The 19999-nt window shown below is 33.3% G+C and overlaps 2 protein-coding genes across 2 annotated transcripts; one reads left to right on the top strand and one right to left on the bottom strand.

Moving 5' to 3' along the window:
* Positions 1–74: 74 nt before the first annotated feature.
* On the bottom strand, positions 75–18402 carry LOC129800075 (ras-related protein Rab-43). Its single transcript, XM_055844453.1, has 5 exons — positions 18111–18402; positions 17947–18031; positions 11912–12168; positions 11644–11823; positions 75–173 (listed from the first exon to the last, which is right to left on the bottom strand). Exons 1-4 carry the CDS (start codon positions 18321–18323, stop codon positions 11722–11724), a joined length of 657 nt encoding a protein of 218 aa, XP_055700428.1. The 5' UTR covers positions 18324–18402; the 3' UTR covers positions 75–173; positions 11644–11721.
* LOC129800074 (protein takeout-like) lies at positions 6121–11899 on the top strand. Its single transcript, XM_055844452.1, has 5 exons — positions 6121–6329; positions 6416–6650; positions 10788–10930; positions 11017–11084; positions 11163–11899. The coding sequence occupies exons 1-5, from the start codon at positions 6248–6250 to the stop codon at positions 11403–11405; spliced, it is 771 nt and encodes a 256-aa protein (XP_055700427.1). The 5' UTR covers positions 6121–6247; the 3' UTR covers positions 11406–11899.
* Positions 18403–19999: the final 1597 nt, after the last annotated feature.

Here is a 19999-nt window from a genome sequence, read left to right as displayed (position 1 = left end):
GACAGAAGAAACTCCCTCTCATCTCCCACAAAATCCCGCCCAATAATTTCCGGCGTAAGAAAAATGCAATTCAATTTCCTTAAAAATATTTATTCTACAGCATTCACGTAGATTACATTCGAAAAAAATATCATTATTCGTGGTCATCACTGAGATTAGGTCACGTTCATCCTCTTTTACAAGGATAAGAGATTAGAATTGTTCGAATAAATAACTTTGTGTGATTTTTGTTACAGCAATTTTACAATAAAAAACATCTGTGTACAATTCCACCATTTACGAAAATTCACTTGATCATAGAAAATATATTTCCTTTTTGTATTATTTAGAACTAGATTCTAGGAACTGACTTCTTCCACAAAATAAATCAATCAGCCAAATGATTTCATAATAATCCCTACTTAACGCATGCAAAAATTGTATACACAAAATATTTCTTTAGATCTCGATAATTTAAGGATAGAAGAAAATCTTAGTTGAGCTTCTACCCTTTTTAAAAATATTGCTTTTAACTTTAAAGTCTTTTCCTGAAAAGTTATTTAATAATATTCATTTTACAGAGAAATTCCTCGTTTTATTAAAATAGGAAAATTTATTTAGGCGCGAAAAGTATTAGACTATACAGAGGGGTGACTTTAGCTCTGAAAAATGCGACCGGTTTTAGTGTAATTTTTTCCCTGTTTTCGTACACATTTCACGAGATATCTTCAAAACTACGTAAGTTGCCAATTTAGGGTTTTCGGTTGCCTCTTCGTTATTAAATTGGCTTTTATTTTGTCTTAGTATTTTTTGCTAATTCATTTTACAATGACAGAAAACAGCTAATAAACTCAAAAGTCTTTTCGGCTCGCTAGAAAAATATGGGAAAAATAGGAAGTGTCATGCCCCTGACACTATGTTTACTAAAAGTCCTACAGTTTAGTTTTTCAGACAAGGATGTACAAAAAAAAGACGAAATTATTCATTTTTAGTAGAGGAATGAGGGACAAAATGTACCAATAAGGTAGATATTTTATTTTTTTTCACAAAAACCTTGAAAATCAGAAAAAATTTTCATTTAGGGTAAAGGGAAGTGGGGTTACCTTTGAATTGGGACAACCTTGAAATTGGGCTTTTTTTCTCCTATTTTTAAATGAAACTGGACCTTAGTATGATAAAATTTAGCTCAACTAACTAATTGCGAAACTATAAATTACTTTATGGTAAAACACAATTCCATTTAAAGATATGGTAAAGCGTCCCAATTTTGCGGAGTGCCCGAACTCACGAGAAAGAACTATCCGTGTAGGGGAAAGTGGTCTGCCTTTGAATGCGGCAGCCTTTGAATATTGTAATTTTTTCATTTTTCTTTAAAGCATAAATTCTTTTCTATTAACTATTAGATAGCTATTCATAATCCTCACAAGTCATAAAAAAATGCAGACCCTAGCTCTTATTTTCTAGGTGCTAGGGCAAAAAAACCAAACTGAGCTCTAAACTGTAATTTTGATGTTCCACAATTCATGTGTTTTTTCATAATCAAAATAATTTTTCGAACAAATCTTCTATTGTGAGTCATAGAAGGTTATTCTTGGATGGTATTTCTCCAAAAACATTTTGATTCAGATGACACAATTTTTGTGGGTGATAAAAGTTTGCAAATATTGCTCTGCGGCAGCCTTTGAATCTTAATGTTGTGTGCCTTTGAATCCTCTTTTTCCATACATTGAAACATCTGACAGCTTCCTGTCCGGGAGCAGAATAAAACTCCTACTTTGCTCTGACGAATGTCATACAAATACTTATAACATGCTATCTTGCTCCGGCCAGGATGTTTCAAACTGACAATTGTCAACTTCAATTGCGTTTTATTACAAATTTTCAAGTGAAAAACAGTGCTTCAGAAAAATGTAAAAAATGTTGTTGTATAATGACTTTTGACTACAGTGATTGTTTTATTGAGTGCATTAGGGTTCATGCTAATCAATTATGGGCCGTTTAATGTTACAGACCTAATATTCTCAGTGAAAGATTAAGATTCAAAGGCTGCCTAACCACATTCAAAGGCAGACCATGCAGGCTGCCTTTGAATATATCGACATAACATTTTCAAGTTCCTCACCAGGAAAAACTGAGGACTTGCGAGTCCTGAATGGGGTAAGCATAGAAGCTTAATGAACAAGAGAATATTCTGGTGTAGTGAAAAGTAAAACTCATGTTGTAGTTTACTCTGAAAAAAATCTCAAATTTTGAACATCATTTTACGTTCAAAGGCAGACCACTTTCCCCTATTACCTTTCCGCATGCTTTTTTGGTGCATACCGTTTAAGAAATAAGAAGAAGAAATAAGAAATTGCTTAAGAAAAATAGATTTTAAAATATTTTAGCATGAGTAACAAGCATTGCATAAATGAAAACATAGGGTAGGTAGGGCTACTTTGAGCTGTGGAGCTATATTGTTATACAACTTTTTCTCCTATTTCTAGATAAAGCTGGTCCTTACAATTATTTTATTTAGATCTACAAATATTTTGTCTATCAAAATTACATCACGTGAAAACCCAGTTTCCATTATAAATATGCGAAAAAATCGTATAACAATTTAGCCCCACATCTAACTAGCCCCACCTCCCCCTAAATCCGAGAAAGATAAATCATTTACGGGTATATTACCAATTCACTATTGATCCATTAACCAACTCGGTTGAAAAATAGGTTCTCCAAAGTGGTTAAACTTTGATATTCGAAAATTCGATATTGAAATTATTTTCGAACATAGGTGTCCAAGGACGAAATATTGTTGTCTCGGGCCCTGGAATAACCATTTATTCGCTCTTAGTAACCCAGATTTTGGAGTTTCATGGTCCTCATTTAACGGTCAAACCCAGACTGCCTCTATTTTCGTCTCGCATTCCATTGCTCTCCTGAAGTTATGAAGGGAAATGGCACACAATTTTCAAATAAATAACCGTTAGGAATGTTCTGGAAGAACCGATTCTTACAATATTCGCCTAGACTACCTTTGAAACATATTCGAAAGTGAAAAGAAATCGTAGGAGCCGATCTCGAAATAAGCCAAAAAAACATAGTTTTGAAGGAGAAGACGGGAGTTGGGGGGAAGAAAAGAAGCCTGTCCTAGATAATGTTGACTTATGGAAGGGTCATCGAAGACCGGAAGTCGATATCTATTACCGTTTGGCTTCTAGCCGTGTCATAAGTTGAAAATAAGTAGATTATATAATTGCTATCTTTTCGAGTTCGAGCAGTAAAATAGGACAAAAAAGGAAAATTTCAAAGCTACCTCAATTGAAAGGTACCTCACTTACCCCCATAGTGGATACAGAAAAATCCCTTCAAAAAAACAAAACGACCTATTTAAAGGATTCTTGGCTTTGAAAGGATTTAAGGGACTATAACTTTTCCTATCCAAAACAGTTAACAAAAGCATTGGAATATTACTAGGATTAATTGTTTTATTTTTTTTAATGAAATCAAGTAAAGAAACGACAACACAGAACTAACGACACAGAATTAAGACTTTATATAGTCTTTTGTAGTCTTAAAATGAAGCATTGTTATGCAAACAAATTCCTCGAAAGACAAATAATGGGTTAAGCAAAAAGCTTCTAGTTAATAATGCTTGTTCGCATTATTATTCAATATCGCTTTGTAAACTTTTATCCTGATTAATTGCCAACTCAAAAATACGTGTGTATGATTGTTCATAAATTTTTGCATCATCGTGAATTTTAGTTTGAAATCGTTTAACTAATAATGCAATTTAAACTTTTTCAAAAGCCAGAACGAGGGCTTCGTCGGTCAAAATTGAAATAAAAAACTTTTTCTGAACGGAATTTTTCGTTTTTGGCACCCACAATAATTACACTCTTCACTGTGAACTATTTTTCACATATGAATGGTTGAAGCACTGTGGCCCCAATCGCTTCTGATTCTGGTTCTATTCTTTCCTTGAGAGATTAAAACCATTAATTGCTCGTTCTGTGGGGTGTATGATCAAGTAAATTCTTATTTGCATTACAGTCATCAAGATGTGGATTTCCGTTGTTACTGCTGCACAGCAACAACGGAAATACCATTGAAACTCTTTATAAAGTTTTCTTTTTGCAAATTTATGTTTTCTCTACGAAAAATTCCCTAAAACCGATAGTTAAAACAGAATCAATATTTAACAATAAATTTATTTCCGTGCTAATTGAATTGTATTTGAATATGACAATATAAAGCTGTATTTTACTATCAGGTCACAATCATTAAGGTAACCATACTAATTGACATTATTGTACAATATTGCATTGTCAACTTATGTACTGATCAATAGCAAACTCAAAAACACGTGTGTTTTATTACTAACTTTAGTTCAGTGTTAGTTTGAAATTGTTTAACTATAATGCAGTTTTTGACTTGTTCAAAACTCACACGTATTGCCATTAAGTGATTATTCTTTATATTTGAATTACTTTACCTGATTTTTTTAAGCATTTAAAATACTAATTTTAAAAGTTTGGTTACACTGTTTCATTTTTTTCTTCTTATTTTATGACCTGTGTGTACGTGTACATGCGATTTACTTCGAAGTACTCCAATTGACTTTTGAGTTGATCCCTAAACCGATCCCTGTGTCTATTTTGGGCTTTACAGTGCTCATTAATTAATTTTTTGATTGCATTACATTCTATGGCTATTATTTTTTCTAATTAAAAGTTTCGAAAAAATAATTTTAATTGTTCTTAACTAATAAAATCATTTAACCCTTTAAGGATGAGTGGGACTCTGGTGCCCCAAAAATAAAAACAAGTTTTCGGCGTCCTCTAAATAGTCCGAAAAATTAGTTTTGATTTATGAGATACCGACGTCCCATTCGTCCTCAAAGGGTTAATAAAACAATGAAAATTTCATCGACCAAAAGTTTGTTACGGTCTTCGAAACAATGAAGATAGCAGCTAGGACGAGATACGCTGTCAAATCCAAATGATTGGATATTGTTTATTAACATCTTCTCATAAGATATCAGTGTTTTCAAAGGTCAATCCGTGTTTTGCGAGATCGTATGAAGAAGTAAATTGTTTATTTCATAGAATTGATTTTCTAGACTTCCTAGATCGACAAGATATCATAGATTCTGTATGGGCGAATAAATAAGAAAAGTTACTGAGTTCTATGGAAAGTCATGGCCTGCAATCAGCAAAGTGAATAAGATCTTTGGAGAGGAAGCAAGAGTTTAGCCAAAAGAAGCTTCTGGTAGATCCAGGTCCACAACACTGAGAGGAATCCGAAAAAGTTAAAATAACATTCCGGAAATGTTAATTTTACCCTTGCAGTATTGATCCAAAATCGGTGTAAATATTATCCTTCTTAGATGTATTAGTGGTTAAAGTTACCCTTTTCATGTTAATTTTAACCTTAAAAAGGTGTAAAATTAACATTAAAAAATGTTGATATATTTTTACACCTAAAAAGTGTGAAAGTTATGAGGAAATAAGTTAATCGCACCCTCTTTTTTTCTCAGTGTAACCGGTTGCAACAGATTCAAATTTGCCTGGGAAATCTAAAATCTTTAAAATTAAGCTATACTTGCCCCGATCAGTTGAGAACTTCACTAAAGTGTTTACAAATTTAGTTTATGAACTTATACCTCTGATAACGACCAATTAAACTCATGGATCTCATGACGTAATTTCTCAGAAATCTTCTAATTTGCAAAAATATTTTGGAAAAATAGATCCCCAGGGGTGGAAAACAAAAATTTACATGGTTCAAGAACCAGACTAATTAGATTAAATATTTTATTGCATTCACGCTAAATTTCAAGCAACAGTAAAACTCACACAGTAATTCAAATTAGACATAGTTTTTTTCCCTAGACAAATTGAAACTATTACGTTAGCCAATCAATCAGTAAATGATCCTATGATTATTATCATAAGTCAAGATATTGTTAATTCGTAATACATTGAACATTTCTCGAAACTTTTTATTGCAGACTGCTGATAGTGTCAATGGTTAGTGTAAGCTGATTGTAATTACACTTCAATGTTGATTTATGCAAACGAAGATTCTCAAGCTGTATCTGATTTAAAACACACATTTTCGTAATCACTGCGTTTTTCTATTAAATACCGCTTATATCTCATCGTAAACAACAGTTTATACAAATCCTTGAGTGAGTGAACATCAGTTTGTAGCACTTAAAAGGAAATCAAGAAATTGTGATAAAAAATAATCAAATTGAAAACTAAAACCGTCAACAATGAAGTACTTTAGATATTATCTAGGTGTAGTGATCTTAATAATTTCACAGTTATCAGTGATATCAGCTGAAAAGGCCAGCTGTAAGATACATTTTCATTATTTATTCTATATAAATGATTTATTCGATTTCCTATCTAATTGTGATGAATTGTGATGCATTTTCCAGCTCTTTTGCATTTCAAATGCCCCTACGGAAATTCTGATTGTCTTGTAAAAATGTACGATTTACTCATCAAAGATCTATCAGATGGTAAACCAGAATACAACATACCACCCCTTGATCCAGTTTACATCAAGAAATTCAACATTAGAACAAATTTTCTGGGACCATTTAATGTGCACGTTGTTTATGAAAATGCCAAATTCTCTGGAGTCAAAAACACAACAACGAAGAAGTTCACGTAAGAAATTCTCTATCGTCTTTGAATAGTAAGCATTGACCGCTAAATTACAGAATGAAACCTTCGTGTTCAGGAATTTTTCATTCATTACTTACAAGAAGCAATTGTGATAGAAAATTTGCGTAATGCATGAACGCAAATTAAACGATCTGTCTTTCCCTAGGGTAAGGTGAGGTAATTTGGAACTCTGAGATTTCCCAACAGTTTTAGATGGCAAAAGGAGAAAAACAACGAAGAAGTACTCTCGAATGTAAAATCTTGTACTTCTTCGTGGTTTCCTTTTCTTCTTTGACCATCTGAAACAGTGAAAAAGTCTCAAAATTCCAAAATGGGTATGATTCCAAATAAACCCATTTTACCCTATTCTCAGTTAAAAATTCTTTTGATTGTGCATCGGTTTACTGTCCATTAAAAATTGTTTATAAATTTAATAAAAAATCTCGAAACCAAATAAAATGAATTTAATATACAAGTTCAATTACCGAAATTTTACCAACCTATAACCGGTTCGAAAAATCCCTTTTGTTCGAAATCTCTATATCTTTCACGCAGGTATGAATCAATCGAGAAATAGGCCCTATAGTTTGCAAAGCGTCCGGCTTTGCGGAGTGCTCAAACTTACAAGAATGATCTCTCCGTGTATTATCTTTTCGCATGGTTTTTTTGTGCATACCGGTTTATTACCGATTAAATTGATTGATAGATTTAAAAAACCATCCTTAATTAAGAAATTGCTTAAGAAAAGTAGGTTTTAGAAAATTTTAGCATGAGCAACGAGCATACGGGCAAATAAAAAAAGTAAATTCGATGTAAACCTCGAAGTAATTTACGGATACTTTACCGATTCATTATCGATTAAGTCCGATGCAGGTGGATTGAAAATTTCAAGATCTTTCAAAAAATCCAAATTTAAGCAAATCGGTTGAAGAATAGGCCCACCAAAGTTGTTAAGCTTTGACCTTAGAAAATTTGAAATCGAAATGTTTTAGGTGTCTAAGGACGTACTATTTACCTTGTCTACCCGAAACGGTTTTCGAAATAAACCAAAAAACATGGTTTTAGAGCGAAAAGAGGGGGTGGCGGCAGTCGATATCTTTTACCGTTTGGCCTATAAACGTCTACAGAAAATTGGAGCTTAAACGGTAAAAGATATCAGCTTCCGATCTTCGGAGGAGCCACAATTGCCAAGAACCATTGTTATGATCTTTATTTCCCCCATACTCTCAATTTAGTTTTTTTCGTTTTAGAGAGAGCTTTATCTCGTGAATTCGAGCATTATGCAAAGCTGGGACGCTTTTCCATCTCTTTTGGGACATTATTTTCAAGCTTGAAATTCAACTACCTCAAATAAAAAACCACTCAGACTCATAAGGGGGTTTTTGTGCTCTTTGCCCGTTAAAATCGGTATAGAAAAATTGATTATAGGGAGCTCCGCTGTGAAAGAATTTTTCGAAACCGCAAAAAAGCTCGCAAATTAACGCCAGTAACGACTAAAGTAGTGTAAATCCGAAATCTGCAATAATTAAAAATGTTTCTTTTGTTTTTGAGCAATTCAACAATATATTTTTTTTTATTATGAACTTTTTTATATAAAAAAATAACATTTTTAACAAAAAACGAATTGTTTTTTTTTTCTTTATAGAAACGTGGCACTTTTATGATAAATTGGATTTTCGCATCTTTTAAGATCAAATATATCATGATTCACAAACATAATGCTTTTTTTTACAATCATTTAAATATTTAATTTTTTTCTAGACAATGATTTAAACAGTTAAGTTATTTAAACAGAGAGATAAAAACTATAAAAAATAGTTTGGTAGAATTTTGGATAATTTTTACAACTATACACTCAGTCCCGGGATTATGCAAATTTTCTGGACCAAAAAAAAACATGTGAAATTATACATCATTTTGTTAAAAGTAACGTATAGCAAAACTTTAATCGTTCCAAATTAAATACGTTAAATGTCATGAGTATTTATGTATCTTAATAAATTCTATGCAGACTAAACTTTTTTATTATTTATCGGGTTTATCGGTAAATCTGGATACTTATGTTCATTGTTAATTACTGAAAACAGCTTATTTAAGATAATTCTTGAAAACAATTATTTTTTTATTTAATATTAAGAATTAGATATATAAAAAATATGTGATTTCCATGAATGCGAGTAACTTATCACCTATAGTGACGGTAGTTGTTCTACTCTGTTTAAATTATAAACACGTATAGGGTGGAATCTACACTTATGGACGTTGTATACACATATGGACAACGCAAAAATCTTAAGTTATTACACTAAACAGATTTCGAAAAATCAAAAAAAAGTGTTAATTACAACATAAACTAATAATTTTATAACTTTTCGAAATCTGTTTTACGTAAAACTTAAGATTTTTTCACGCTGTCCATAAGTGTATAGCATCCATAAGTGTAGACTCCACCCTGCCTAATAAAAATACAAAATTATACAAATTTCATTAATTAATTTGTGAATTTTAATAAAATTAAGGAAACGAATATTATAAAATTAAACGGTTAGCAGATTTTTACACCATTTGAGTCGCACTGGAACATCAGAACTAACAAACTAGTAGGGTAAGTGTGCCAAATTCCGGGCAGCTTGCAATTTCGGCCACCTTTTTTGTTCCTCGAATTTTCATGATTTTTTTGTTTTTACATACTCCAGAGATTATACAATGCAAAAGAATAACAAAAAATGTAGCTTCGACAAACGAGATGACGTGAAAAAGACATTTGAAGAATTCTCGAAGGGCAAGGAACTATGAGAATGAAGGTGACCGAAATAGGGAACCAAAGCTATGTCTACATTTTTATTCATTTTAAAATGTATTAGGAATGATTTTAAAGTAAATAAAGACCATAAATTTTCTACAAGGTTCTAAGCAACACTCCTTAAGTAGAAGGAATGAATAAAATCAATTTCTATTTAAAATATTACATTTCAAACTTGAGACATTGGCGCTTGCATGCAACTATGCCGAAATTTGGCACACTTACCCTAAATTTTCATTTATTTTTCATGAGAGACTTGCACATTTTTATTAAATATTAGTTTTCTTGTCATCAATTGTTGATAATTCCATGATAATTTAGTGTAAATCTCTTACAAAAAAAAAACAAAAGGCATTATTCGAAGGCATGAACGTTCGAAGGGAGAGTACTTTATCCTACATTTTAGGGGCATTTCAGAATGAATGCCATTTTATAAATGAGTTCCCATGGTAGACAATGGTAGGCAATCAGGCAATTCGTATCAAATTCTTTCAGCGCGTTTCCTTTCAAGCCGAACCTCCCTGTATTTTTTTTTTCAAATTTTCAAGGAATCACTTGTTCTTTCAGTTCTAAAAACGGTTTCTTTTGGGGATAATCTTCCAATTTGACGACCCCTCTTACTAAAATCCCTGGATAAGGCTTTAATATCCTGAGATAAAATGGACTATGAGTCTACTTTCAGTCCTGGGCCTTGGGATAATTAATTATCTGCTGTTAAAGGCCCGGAACACGACAGAAATCAGAGCTCCTGCTTCTTCGTTCGAACCCAGACTAGCTTCCCTGTCCATCAATATATATTTTTGTGATCCCTTTCTCGCGAGGGACAAGTTACCCAACAATTAACTGAAATTGCAACGTTTTGAGCATACTTTTGCTGAGTCGATCAGCAAAAATATGCTGAGCGGTCAGCAGTTCTCGAACAAAAAGTGCTAACCAAGAAATGGCACTACCTCCCGAGTGTCGTTTTGGTGCTCATTGCAACTGGCGACTTTCAGACAATGACCGTAGCAATTTTAATAGAAGAACCGATTTCTACACTGAGAAAAAAAAGAGGGTGCGATTAACTTTTTTTCCTCATAACTTTAACACTTTTTAGGTATAAAAATATATCAACAGTTTTTAGTGTTAAATTTACAACTTTTTAAGTGTAAAATCAACACGAAAACAGGTTAACTTTAACCCCCAATACACCTAAAAAGGGTAATATTTACACCGATTTCGGATCAATACTGCAGTGTAAAATTAATATTTCCTGAATGTCATTTTAACTTTTTCGGATTTCTCTCAGTGTATATACTTTCGAATATAAATAAAGTTTACAATAAAATCATTTTCAGAGGATTCTCGAGGGACTTTGACGGAAAACAGAATGAACTTGTCCTATTTACGCCAAAATACACCCTGAGTGGAAATTACATTGTAAATGGAACGATGTTCTCAGTCCCAATTCGTGCTACTGGCAGCTCTACAATAATCCTGTGTTAGTATAATTTTGCCGCGTAATTTATCATAATAAAATGATATTTTTTTTTGCATTTCTCACGTATCAATTTCCATTTTTTTTAGTTAATGTATACACACGTTTGCGATTCATCTCAAGAAAAATGGAGAAAGACGGTGAAATTTATGCACAGGTAAATGGAACTTCATTATAAAATCTTTCAATGAATTTCCTCTTTATTCATTAAAGTTATTGTCATTGCTTTTTTTAGGCGGAAAAGATGCAAATGTCTGCAAAATTTGATAGGTTGAAACTTGAATTTGATAGCAGTCGAAGTGAAAATAAACTTCTTGAGGAAGTTGCCGCTGAATATGTCAATGCAAATTGGAAAGAATCCTTCAATGCCGCTAAAGAATCAATTTATGAATCATTCGGTGAAATATGGACAAAGATTTACAATCAAATCACTAGTAAAATACCTTATAGAGATTTTTTTGTGGAAGAATCAGCATAATTAAAAATTTTTAGGAGCTTCTTTTTCTTCTAAAATCAAGTGACATGTAAATGAAATGGAAATCAATTCACAGGGAAAAAGTATTAATTATTTTGAGACTTTTTCAGGATAAAAATCAAAATAAAATTAGATTCCTAATTAAGCACGTGATAAAACAATCTAAAAAAAAAGAAATATTCACAAATATTGAGATTCTCCGGCTCAAATAAAATCTCCTTAATATTCCCTAAGGCACTACCTGGCAGAGAGAATTTTCTTCGTGGACTTGCAAGAATCATGAAAGAGGGGCAGGGAGGCTGAAATTGTGCAGTGAAAGTCACGTAAGATTGCAACTGGAGCTACATTGATTGAGTGGTTTACTTTTTCCCAGCACAATCCCAGCCTCCTCGTTGTCAGCATTTATTGAATCGTGACGTCTCTGCAAAAAGAAAATTGACAAAACAATCCCTCAAACCCTTTCAAACTCCCCCAAACCAGATACAAAAAAAAACCCCCAACAAACTTACCTTGAGTTCATTGGCAAGACACATGAAAGCCTCTTCGACGTTGGTATTCTCTTTGGCGGACGTCTCCATCACGAAGAGAATCTCCGGGACAAATTCGCACATAGCTTCTGCCTCGGAGAATTCAACTTCGCGCAGAGATTCCATGTCACACTTATTCCCAATCAAAATCAGGATTACACTGGACGCCGTATAGCGACGAACCTCCTCGATCCATCGTTGCAGATTCAAGAAGGACGATCTCTTTGTAATATCATAAACTGCAAAAAAAACACCCATCGAATATTCTTTTTCCCAAGAAATTGAAAGTTTGTTTTGATTTTTTTCTTTCTCTTTACATCACGCATAATTTTATGCAGATTGTAATTAATTTTGTGTTCAAATAAAAACTTGATCAAAAATTCTAAGAACCAGAATGTTTCACCCAAAAAAAAACTATCCAATTTACAACCAAATGACGTACGACTTACAATTTTTCGCAAATATTTACAAATTCATGAGACAGCGGAAGAGATTGAATCATTCAAAATGATAATTGCAAAACGCACTAACAAGAGATTCCACTAATTTTGCTTTTCTCACAATAATAAAAATGAACTTTGTACAATGAAAGTAAACTTACTTTTACGTTATTTTTGTTTATTTAACATTTAGAACAAGTTTTAAAAAAGTTTTATTTTGTGACACGTTCCCATCGAATGATATTTTCTCTTAGGTTGAATCTTCTAAACGATAATGTTCAAACATTTTTAATTAAAAATAGCTTTGCATGTCCCATAAATTTCTCAAATTCACTTTACTTGTTTTCTCAACAGAAATAACCCTGATATACCTGATACTATCAAACACTATTAAAATAATCATTAAAAAATACATTCAAATTTCTCATACTCTCAAAGGCTCCTAAAAAAATTATCTGCCTCATTTCTCGTGAAATCAAGACTATTTTAATCGATAGAAAAGAAACTTTCATTCATCGTTCCATCAAATTATTCATAACTCAATGTCTTGTCGAATAAAAAATAAATGGTAGCAAGAAAAATTTTGTGGTATTAAAAGACATAGGGGAAAGGCTCATAATTTTGTCCAGTTCCTTATTTTGGACACTTTGAGGATAAAATTGGATACTAAAAATAAATTGATTAAAATAATTGATTTTTATTCAAATATTTGATGAATAATGAATTCTATCTAAATATTTGTTCTTTTTGGAAGATTTTAACACTAAATACGTTAAATTTTGAATATGATTTGAGTTGAAATTGCTTTGTTGAAAATTCAGTGTGAGCAATTGCTTACGAGAAATATGACAGAACTTCGCATTGACTTCAGTCTTATTTAGCTGTGGTGAAGTACTAACAATGTTTCTTCGGTTTTTTTGAGTGATATTATTGAATATTCATTGAATATTGTGTTGATTCACGTTAGTGGTGATTTGTACATTTGACCTGAAGTGTGATTTGCCTTGTGAATTAGATTTTTCGTGTGAAAAATGCGATATTTTTTAAGACATGATTTATGGCTCCGGCACACCTTTTGGTTCAGAAAAATTTCATAAACTCTAAATTCAAGTACCTTTCTTTCTTTAAAACAGAGGTGTGCAAGAAACCGTTGAAACCGAATTAACGTCAAATGAAACATGTACGTCAATGGTCAAAACGCTACTATAACAAACTTATTTTGACGTTAATTCGGTTTCAACGGTTTCTTGCACACCTCTGCTTTAAAATTTTGCATATGTCTAACCTACTCTTTCGCAAATTTCGAAATTTTCTACGAGGTTCACCAGTGAGGTGATACTCCTAATCTTGGACAGGTGTTTTTCTCACGAAATTTCGTTTTAGCTTTTGTGATGACTAGGTTGGACAAATGCCTGGAGAGGTATGGTATCGTAGAGATGGAGCATCATCTCTACGAAAGAGATGTAGCGAGAAATGCCTTGAAAGGCTCCCGGAAAGGTCAGGGAATGAGCGAATCCGCACGTATTTAGAATACCGAAGTCAACTTATTTTAATGAATGATATGGAAAGTTTCCGGGCTTCTTCTGACATTCTACGGTTCCCTGACATGAACAGGGAGAGGACTTGGTAAGATTGGTTCATGAAATGAAGAACAATGGGCATCCTCTTGAGGCGGATTAGCTGTCCAAATTTACAGCCATGTTGTCCAAATTAATAAACAAGTTGTCCAAAATAAGGGTCTAATTCACCTCTACATATCAATTCATTTTTAAACGTATTAAAAATAATTTTAGTAAAAATAAGACGATAAATAGCTTGCCAAGTTTCTAAACAACCCTTCTGAAAAGAGAGTAACAAAAAAAGTCAATTAGTATTGAAAATATCGCACTTCAAACTTGGAACATCGATGCTTATCAGCAGAGTGGTCAAAATTATGAGCCCTTACCCTATCTGAGAGCATTCCCTGGAAATTGATTCAAAATTTCCTTTGAATATTTCGAGTATATTTTCTGATATCTTTCCGACCAAGACTCCATGGAAGTAAGCGCGAAAATTGTGCAATTATTTTTCGCCCTAACGCTATAATTCTTGCGAGCTAGACAAACTCAAATGAACGATATGGTAGCGTCAACTCAAAAGTAGAACAATTGAGTGTTCGTCTGATAGATGAACACTCTCCAAGTTCCAAGCCGCCAATTGGCACTGATCGTCCATTTATTTGTGGATGTTTTTTTCCTGGAAATTCTCTATGAAAGTTCCACGAAATTTTTAATCAATTTTTGGAATTATTTTGAAGAAAAATATATTTAAAAAATCCATTGGAAATGTCGTGGAATTCCGTAATATTAAACCACGGAAGCCTCTAAGGCCGTTGCATGGAAATTTCCACGGAGAATTTCGTGGAAATAAAGAGGATTTTTCCAAATTTTTAAAGGGCTGACTGCCGATTATACGCTAATAATGCAGAGGAAAAGCCATGGAAATATTCGCCAGAGAAAAGTGCATGTAAACTCGCGGACATTTCTTATTAGACGGTCCTATACAGAGTTCCGCAAACGTCCATGGAACGCTAGGAAGAAATTTAGAGTTAAATTCCATCTCGGAAGCTTACGCGGATTTTGAGCGGTAAAATCCAGGGAATTCCACGCGGATTTTTAGCGGTAGAATCAGCGGACATGGCAGAAAAGGCTGCTGGAAATCCAGTGGAATCGCTGCGGCCGATGGCTACAGGGATGGGTGAAATGTAGACCAGAATGTTCTCTATAATTTTTGCCGAAGAACTTGATCTTATCAATCGAGTAAAATCGGCAGGTAGAGCAATGATTTGACGGGGTTTTTTTTAATTTTAACGGTATATTCTAGTACATTCAGAGAAAATCTGCAGATTCTCGGCAGAATTTCTCCCTAGAAAATCTGCATAACCTCCATTACTTCACAAAAATATTGTTGATTTATGAAGAAACTGTAGAGGTTATAAAGAAAATTGTATGCTCTGCTTAACAAGCATTACCGAGTACACATTTTAGATAAGTAAAAAAACTGCGAGCAAAAATGCTAATTTCTTAAAAATCGCCAATCGAATGATACAAAAACACGAAATTTTGGTCGACACTCTGTTTAAAGTTTTCACTTCACTTTTCTCTACTTGTAACACGGCGTCGCAGAATTCTTTATTTTATATAAACACCGTGATATCACTAAGAATAACTCTATAGAATTTTGCAAACTTCAGTGAAAAATTTTTCCATCTCTTCTGACACATCTTGTCTGGAAAATCTGGAATGTAGAAAAAATCTACAGAATATCTACAGAAATTCGTCAGAGATTCGTCAGAAAATCTGCCGAAATATTCTGACGAATTTTGTCCCAAGCCCAAATAAAATTCGTAAGAATATCTACAGAATTTATCTGCAGATATTCTGTAGAGGTGTAGATTTTCTCTACAGAAATCTTAAAAATATCTGCAGATATTATTTGACGGGACATATTTGGGCACATTTGAAAGGTCTTGGAATTTCTGACAAGTCTGAACCGGTGCCAATCGGTTCTGAACCGGTTTTAAAACTATTTTATAAAAAATTTAAATGATTTATGAATCAGTTCTAATCAGTTGAGAACCGGTAAACTGAAAATGATGCGAAAGCTCTTTTTCGCACAGCCTGGGACACTTTGCAGCCCCTTTTTTTCTTTTGTTGGGCTTTTTTACTCAAACTATTTAACTTAAGCTGTCTACACATTAGACAAATTATTGAAATAATAGCATTTCAAAGTGACATTGAAAAGAAACTTCAATATTGAAGCGAATATTGAAAGCAATATTTCAATATTTGCCTACACACTGAACAAATTGATTTCAATATTAAAACTTCAATATTAAAAACACCAGTCTAGTCAGGGATTCATAGATCTTCTGGGATTTTCTTCCGTATTTTGTCAAGAACATCCAAAAATAACCAAGTTGGTCAGAAGATTTCTCCAGCTTCCTCCAGAAATCCCAGATCTTCTGGGATTTTCTTGTTCATTATGCCCAAAGCACTTCAGATACATTCCTTCAGATATTTCCTGGAGGAAGCTCCAGGAATCCTCTGAAGTGCTTTGTGCATAATATTCAAGAAAATCCCAGAAGTTCTGAGATTTTCTGGAGGATGCAGGTGATTAGTGCTGACCAAGTTGGGTTCTTGAGGAGATTGAACAAAATATATAACCAAGTTCCAAGATTCTGGGATTTCCTGGAGGAAGCAGGAGAGATGTGTCTTGACTTGGATTTTGATCTTGGATGTGTTTTCATTCATGAACAAGGAAAATCCAGCACCTCTGTGATGTTCTGAAGGACGAAGATTCCTGACCATTAAAAAATATTGAAGGAAATATCAAAACAATTTGATATTTAGAATTTCTTTGAAATTTTATTTCAATGTGACTTTGAAATTTTTTATTGAAATGATTTGGCCTAGTTTGTAGCCATTCAAAATAATGAAATAAAATATTGAATAAAATGTCTCATATTGAAACAAATATTTCAATATTTGCCTACACACTGGACAATTTTCTTCAATATTGAAACATTTATGTCAATAAAACTTTGCAATGTGGAGGCAATCCTTGTCAATATTTGACATTGAAAAGAAATATTTCAATAAATTATGTCTAATGAATAGCCAGCTTTAGAAAATGACAAGAGATACCAGTGATAAGCCCAGATAAGCTTATGGTAGCTGAGATTCTTTATATGAGAAATAAGCTCTATAGAGCCCTTTCAATCATTGATCTAGAAAAAACATCTAGGAATTCAAAAAGTTTCCCTCCACAAAAATTCCAATGTTTCTTCTGTAAATTTTAATGCTTACAAACTTCTTGCACAACGTGGAAAATTTTTAAACAACATTAAATTTTCCTTTAGTTATTGCCCAAAGTTATAAACTTATGCAATGGCTCTGCCGATCGAAGGTTCGCTAATTAATATTCAGCTGAATGAACCACGAGATTGAGGCAGGTGGGATCTCTAACTCGTGTTCACTTTCAATTTCTCTGTCTGGACAATCATAAAGAAAACTATTTGTCGGTCGAACATTCCACTTTTTTGCAACATTAAATGCATTTTCATTAATTTTTTCGCGTGTTTATGAGCGATTCACAAGCCATTTGTGAAAGAAAGTAGCCTAAAATGTGCTTTAATTCACTGAGAAATGCCACAAATTCCGGGATATCGCTATTGTTCAAAAATTCGTGCTTTTGGTCTCTTTGAAGATTTTGGTCGCAGAATTTTTGTCCAATTAGGAGTTTTTTTTAGCAGAGATCAAGCGAGAAAATTGAATGTAAATTGATGATAATTAATATCACGTGTCGTTTTTTGGATGATTGGCGAGATTCTATTGAGAATTATTGTGCAGAAAACGAATGATATTCCGATGAAAATTGAGAACAAAGGAGATAAGGCGAGATTTTTGGTGGGAAAATGAGGCGCAAAAGGTCAACGCGGGAGATTACTTGGGCGTGAATTTTTCGCACCAGACATGCAGGAAATCAGCATGGAGAGTGCATCTGTCTGCCCCCGAAACGCCCCATTGATCAATTTACCTATGATAACTCCATTGGCTGATCTGTAGTAGCTCTGAGTGATGGTACGGAATCTCTCTTGGCCAGCAGTGTCCCAGATTTGCAGCTGAAATGACAACTCACGGTCACTCTTTTCCTGCTTCCAGTGCCTTCAGGATCTTCAGCTTTCTCCCAGTTTCACTCACCTTAATCTTCTTGCCCTCGATATTCACAGACTTCATGGAAAAGTCCACCCCAATTGTATTTCCGTGCCTCTCAACGAAATTCCCAGACTTGAAGCGCTCCACCACGCACGATTTTCCCACTCCGCAATCCCCAATTAGGACGATCTTGAACAGGAAATCAAATGTATCGTCCACGGACATGGCCATGAGGGTGTGAGGATTGCGTGTCGTCATTTTTTGGGCACTTTTTCACCAACATTTAAGGGACAAAAAGAGAGAATGAAAAATCCTCAAGAAAATTTTTGTTTACTATTTTGCTGTCAAAGCACACTGAGCCTCTTGCGGAATTTTTGAGAAACTCATTCCCGATTCAAAACCGATTGAAATTCAAAATGACTGTCCGTTTCTTTTTGAAATTGTAGCAAAAACTGCACAAATCGAAATTAACACTTCGTAGAACCCTAACTAAAAGTGTCACGGAAGGACCAAGTGGCAGCCGCTGCCACTTATCGGATTTTACATAATATTTTGATATTTTGAATTATATTTTAACATTCGGAGCTTTAGTCAGTCCTTTTCTGGTGTCTGAATCAGAAATTTCACCTCCTTGGGTACTGTATCTAAAGATTTTTAACCATTCGATGTTTTCATTTTTATCAGAATCATGGCGTCAGGGAAAGTGGTGTGCCTTTGAATGCTGCAGCCTTTCAATGTTTCAATTTTTCTCTTATTTTTCAAAGCAAAAATTTTACTTTATGAACAATACTTAATACTATTAACTATTTTCTATTAACTTCGCTTAACAAAATGGATTTTTAGCTTTGGGAAGTAAGAGAAAAATTGAATAATTCCCAAAATTATTTATATTTCATACATATTTCCCAATTCAATATTTCCCATAATTCTTCTCAATAATTTGCAAAAACACTTTCAATTTGTTCCTTTAAGGCTTTTATACAATAACAATCAATAAAATTACATCTGCAGAACGTCAAACTTCCATATAAAATGCATATGGCAGCAACTGCCACTTGGTCCTTCCGAGTGCAGTTTTTTGTTTTTGCAATATATTTACATTAATATTTAATTTTTATTAAAAAATTTATCACGAAAAAATAGACAGATAAATTCTGCACGCATTCAATCAGGCCTCCAGGCGAAATGATATATTCTTCACTATAAAAAATTAAATTGAAAACTAAATTGGCAGCGGCTGCCACTAGGGTCCTTCCAAGTGTTAATTAAAAATTATGATTTGTTGTAAAATCTAAGAAAAAATAGAAACTTTACTACTTTTAAAATAAAATCATTTAACTTCAATCAATTTAGCTCAACAAAATAGAAACACCAATGAATCTTGAGAGGTTTCCTGGAAAATTTTATCCACGATTCTCTGAATATACTTTCATAACTTTATAAAACATTTTTATAATACAGTAGACTCTCTCAAATTCGGGCATATGGGACCGAAATGTCAGCCGAATTAGACAGAAATTCGGGCGACAAAGTTTTTGAAATGCAACGATTTTTTATTCATCTGCATACACGTATTGAGTATTATTACATACTCATATTTATGGTAAATTTCATGAAAACTCCTTAATAATGCAAAAACACATCAGAACTAAGACAAACCAGGGCAAGTTTGATTCATTTGATAATCATAATCAAACTTGAAAAATGACAACAAACTTTTTTCAAATGTAATCGCTGCCCGAATTAAAAAGTAGCCCGATCTTAAAAGAGCCGAATTAGCGAGAGTCTACTGTATTAACTAAATTTTATATATTTTTTCCTTAATTTCTTATCGTCAAAACTTTGTAGGTATTTCAAAAGTTTTTTTTATGCTCGAACTCCAATAGGGTAAGTGTACCAAATTTCGGCATAGTTGCATGCAAACGCCAAAGTCT

The sequence above is a fragment of the Phlebotomus papatasi genome, chromosome 1 (assembly GCF_024763615.1).
Source record: "Phlebotomus papatasi isolate M1 chromosome 1, Ppap_2.1, whole genome shotgun sequence".
NCBI lineage: Eukaryota > Metazoa > Arthropoda > Insecta > Diptera > Psychodidae > Phlebotomus > Phlebotomus papatasi.
Note: the sequence above shows the minus strand (reverse complement) of the source record. Positions and strands in the feature narration are given on the sequence as shown.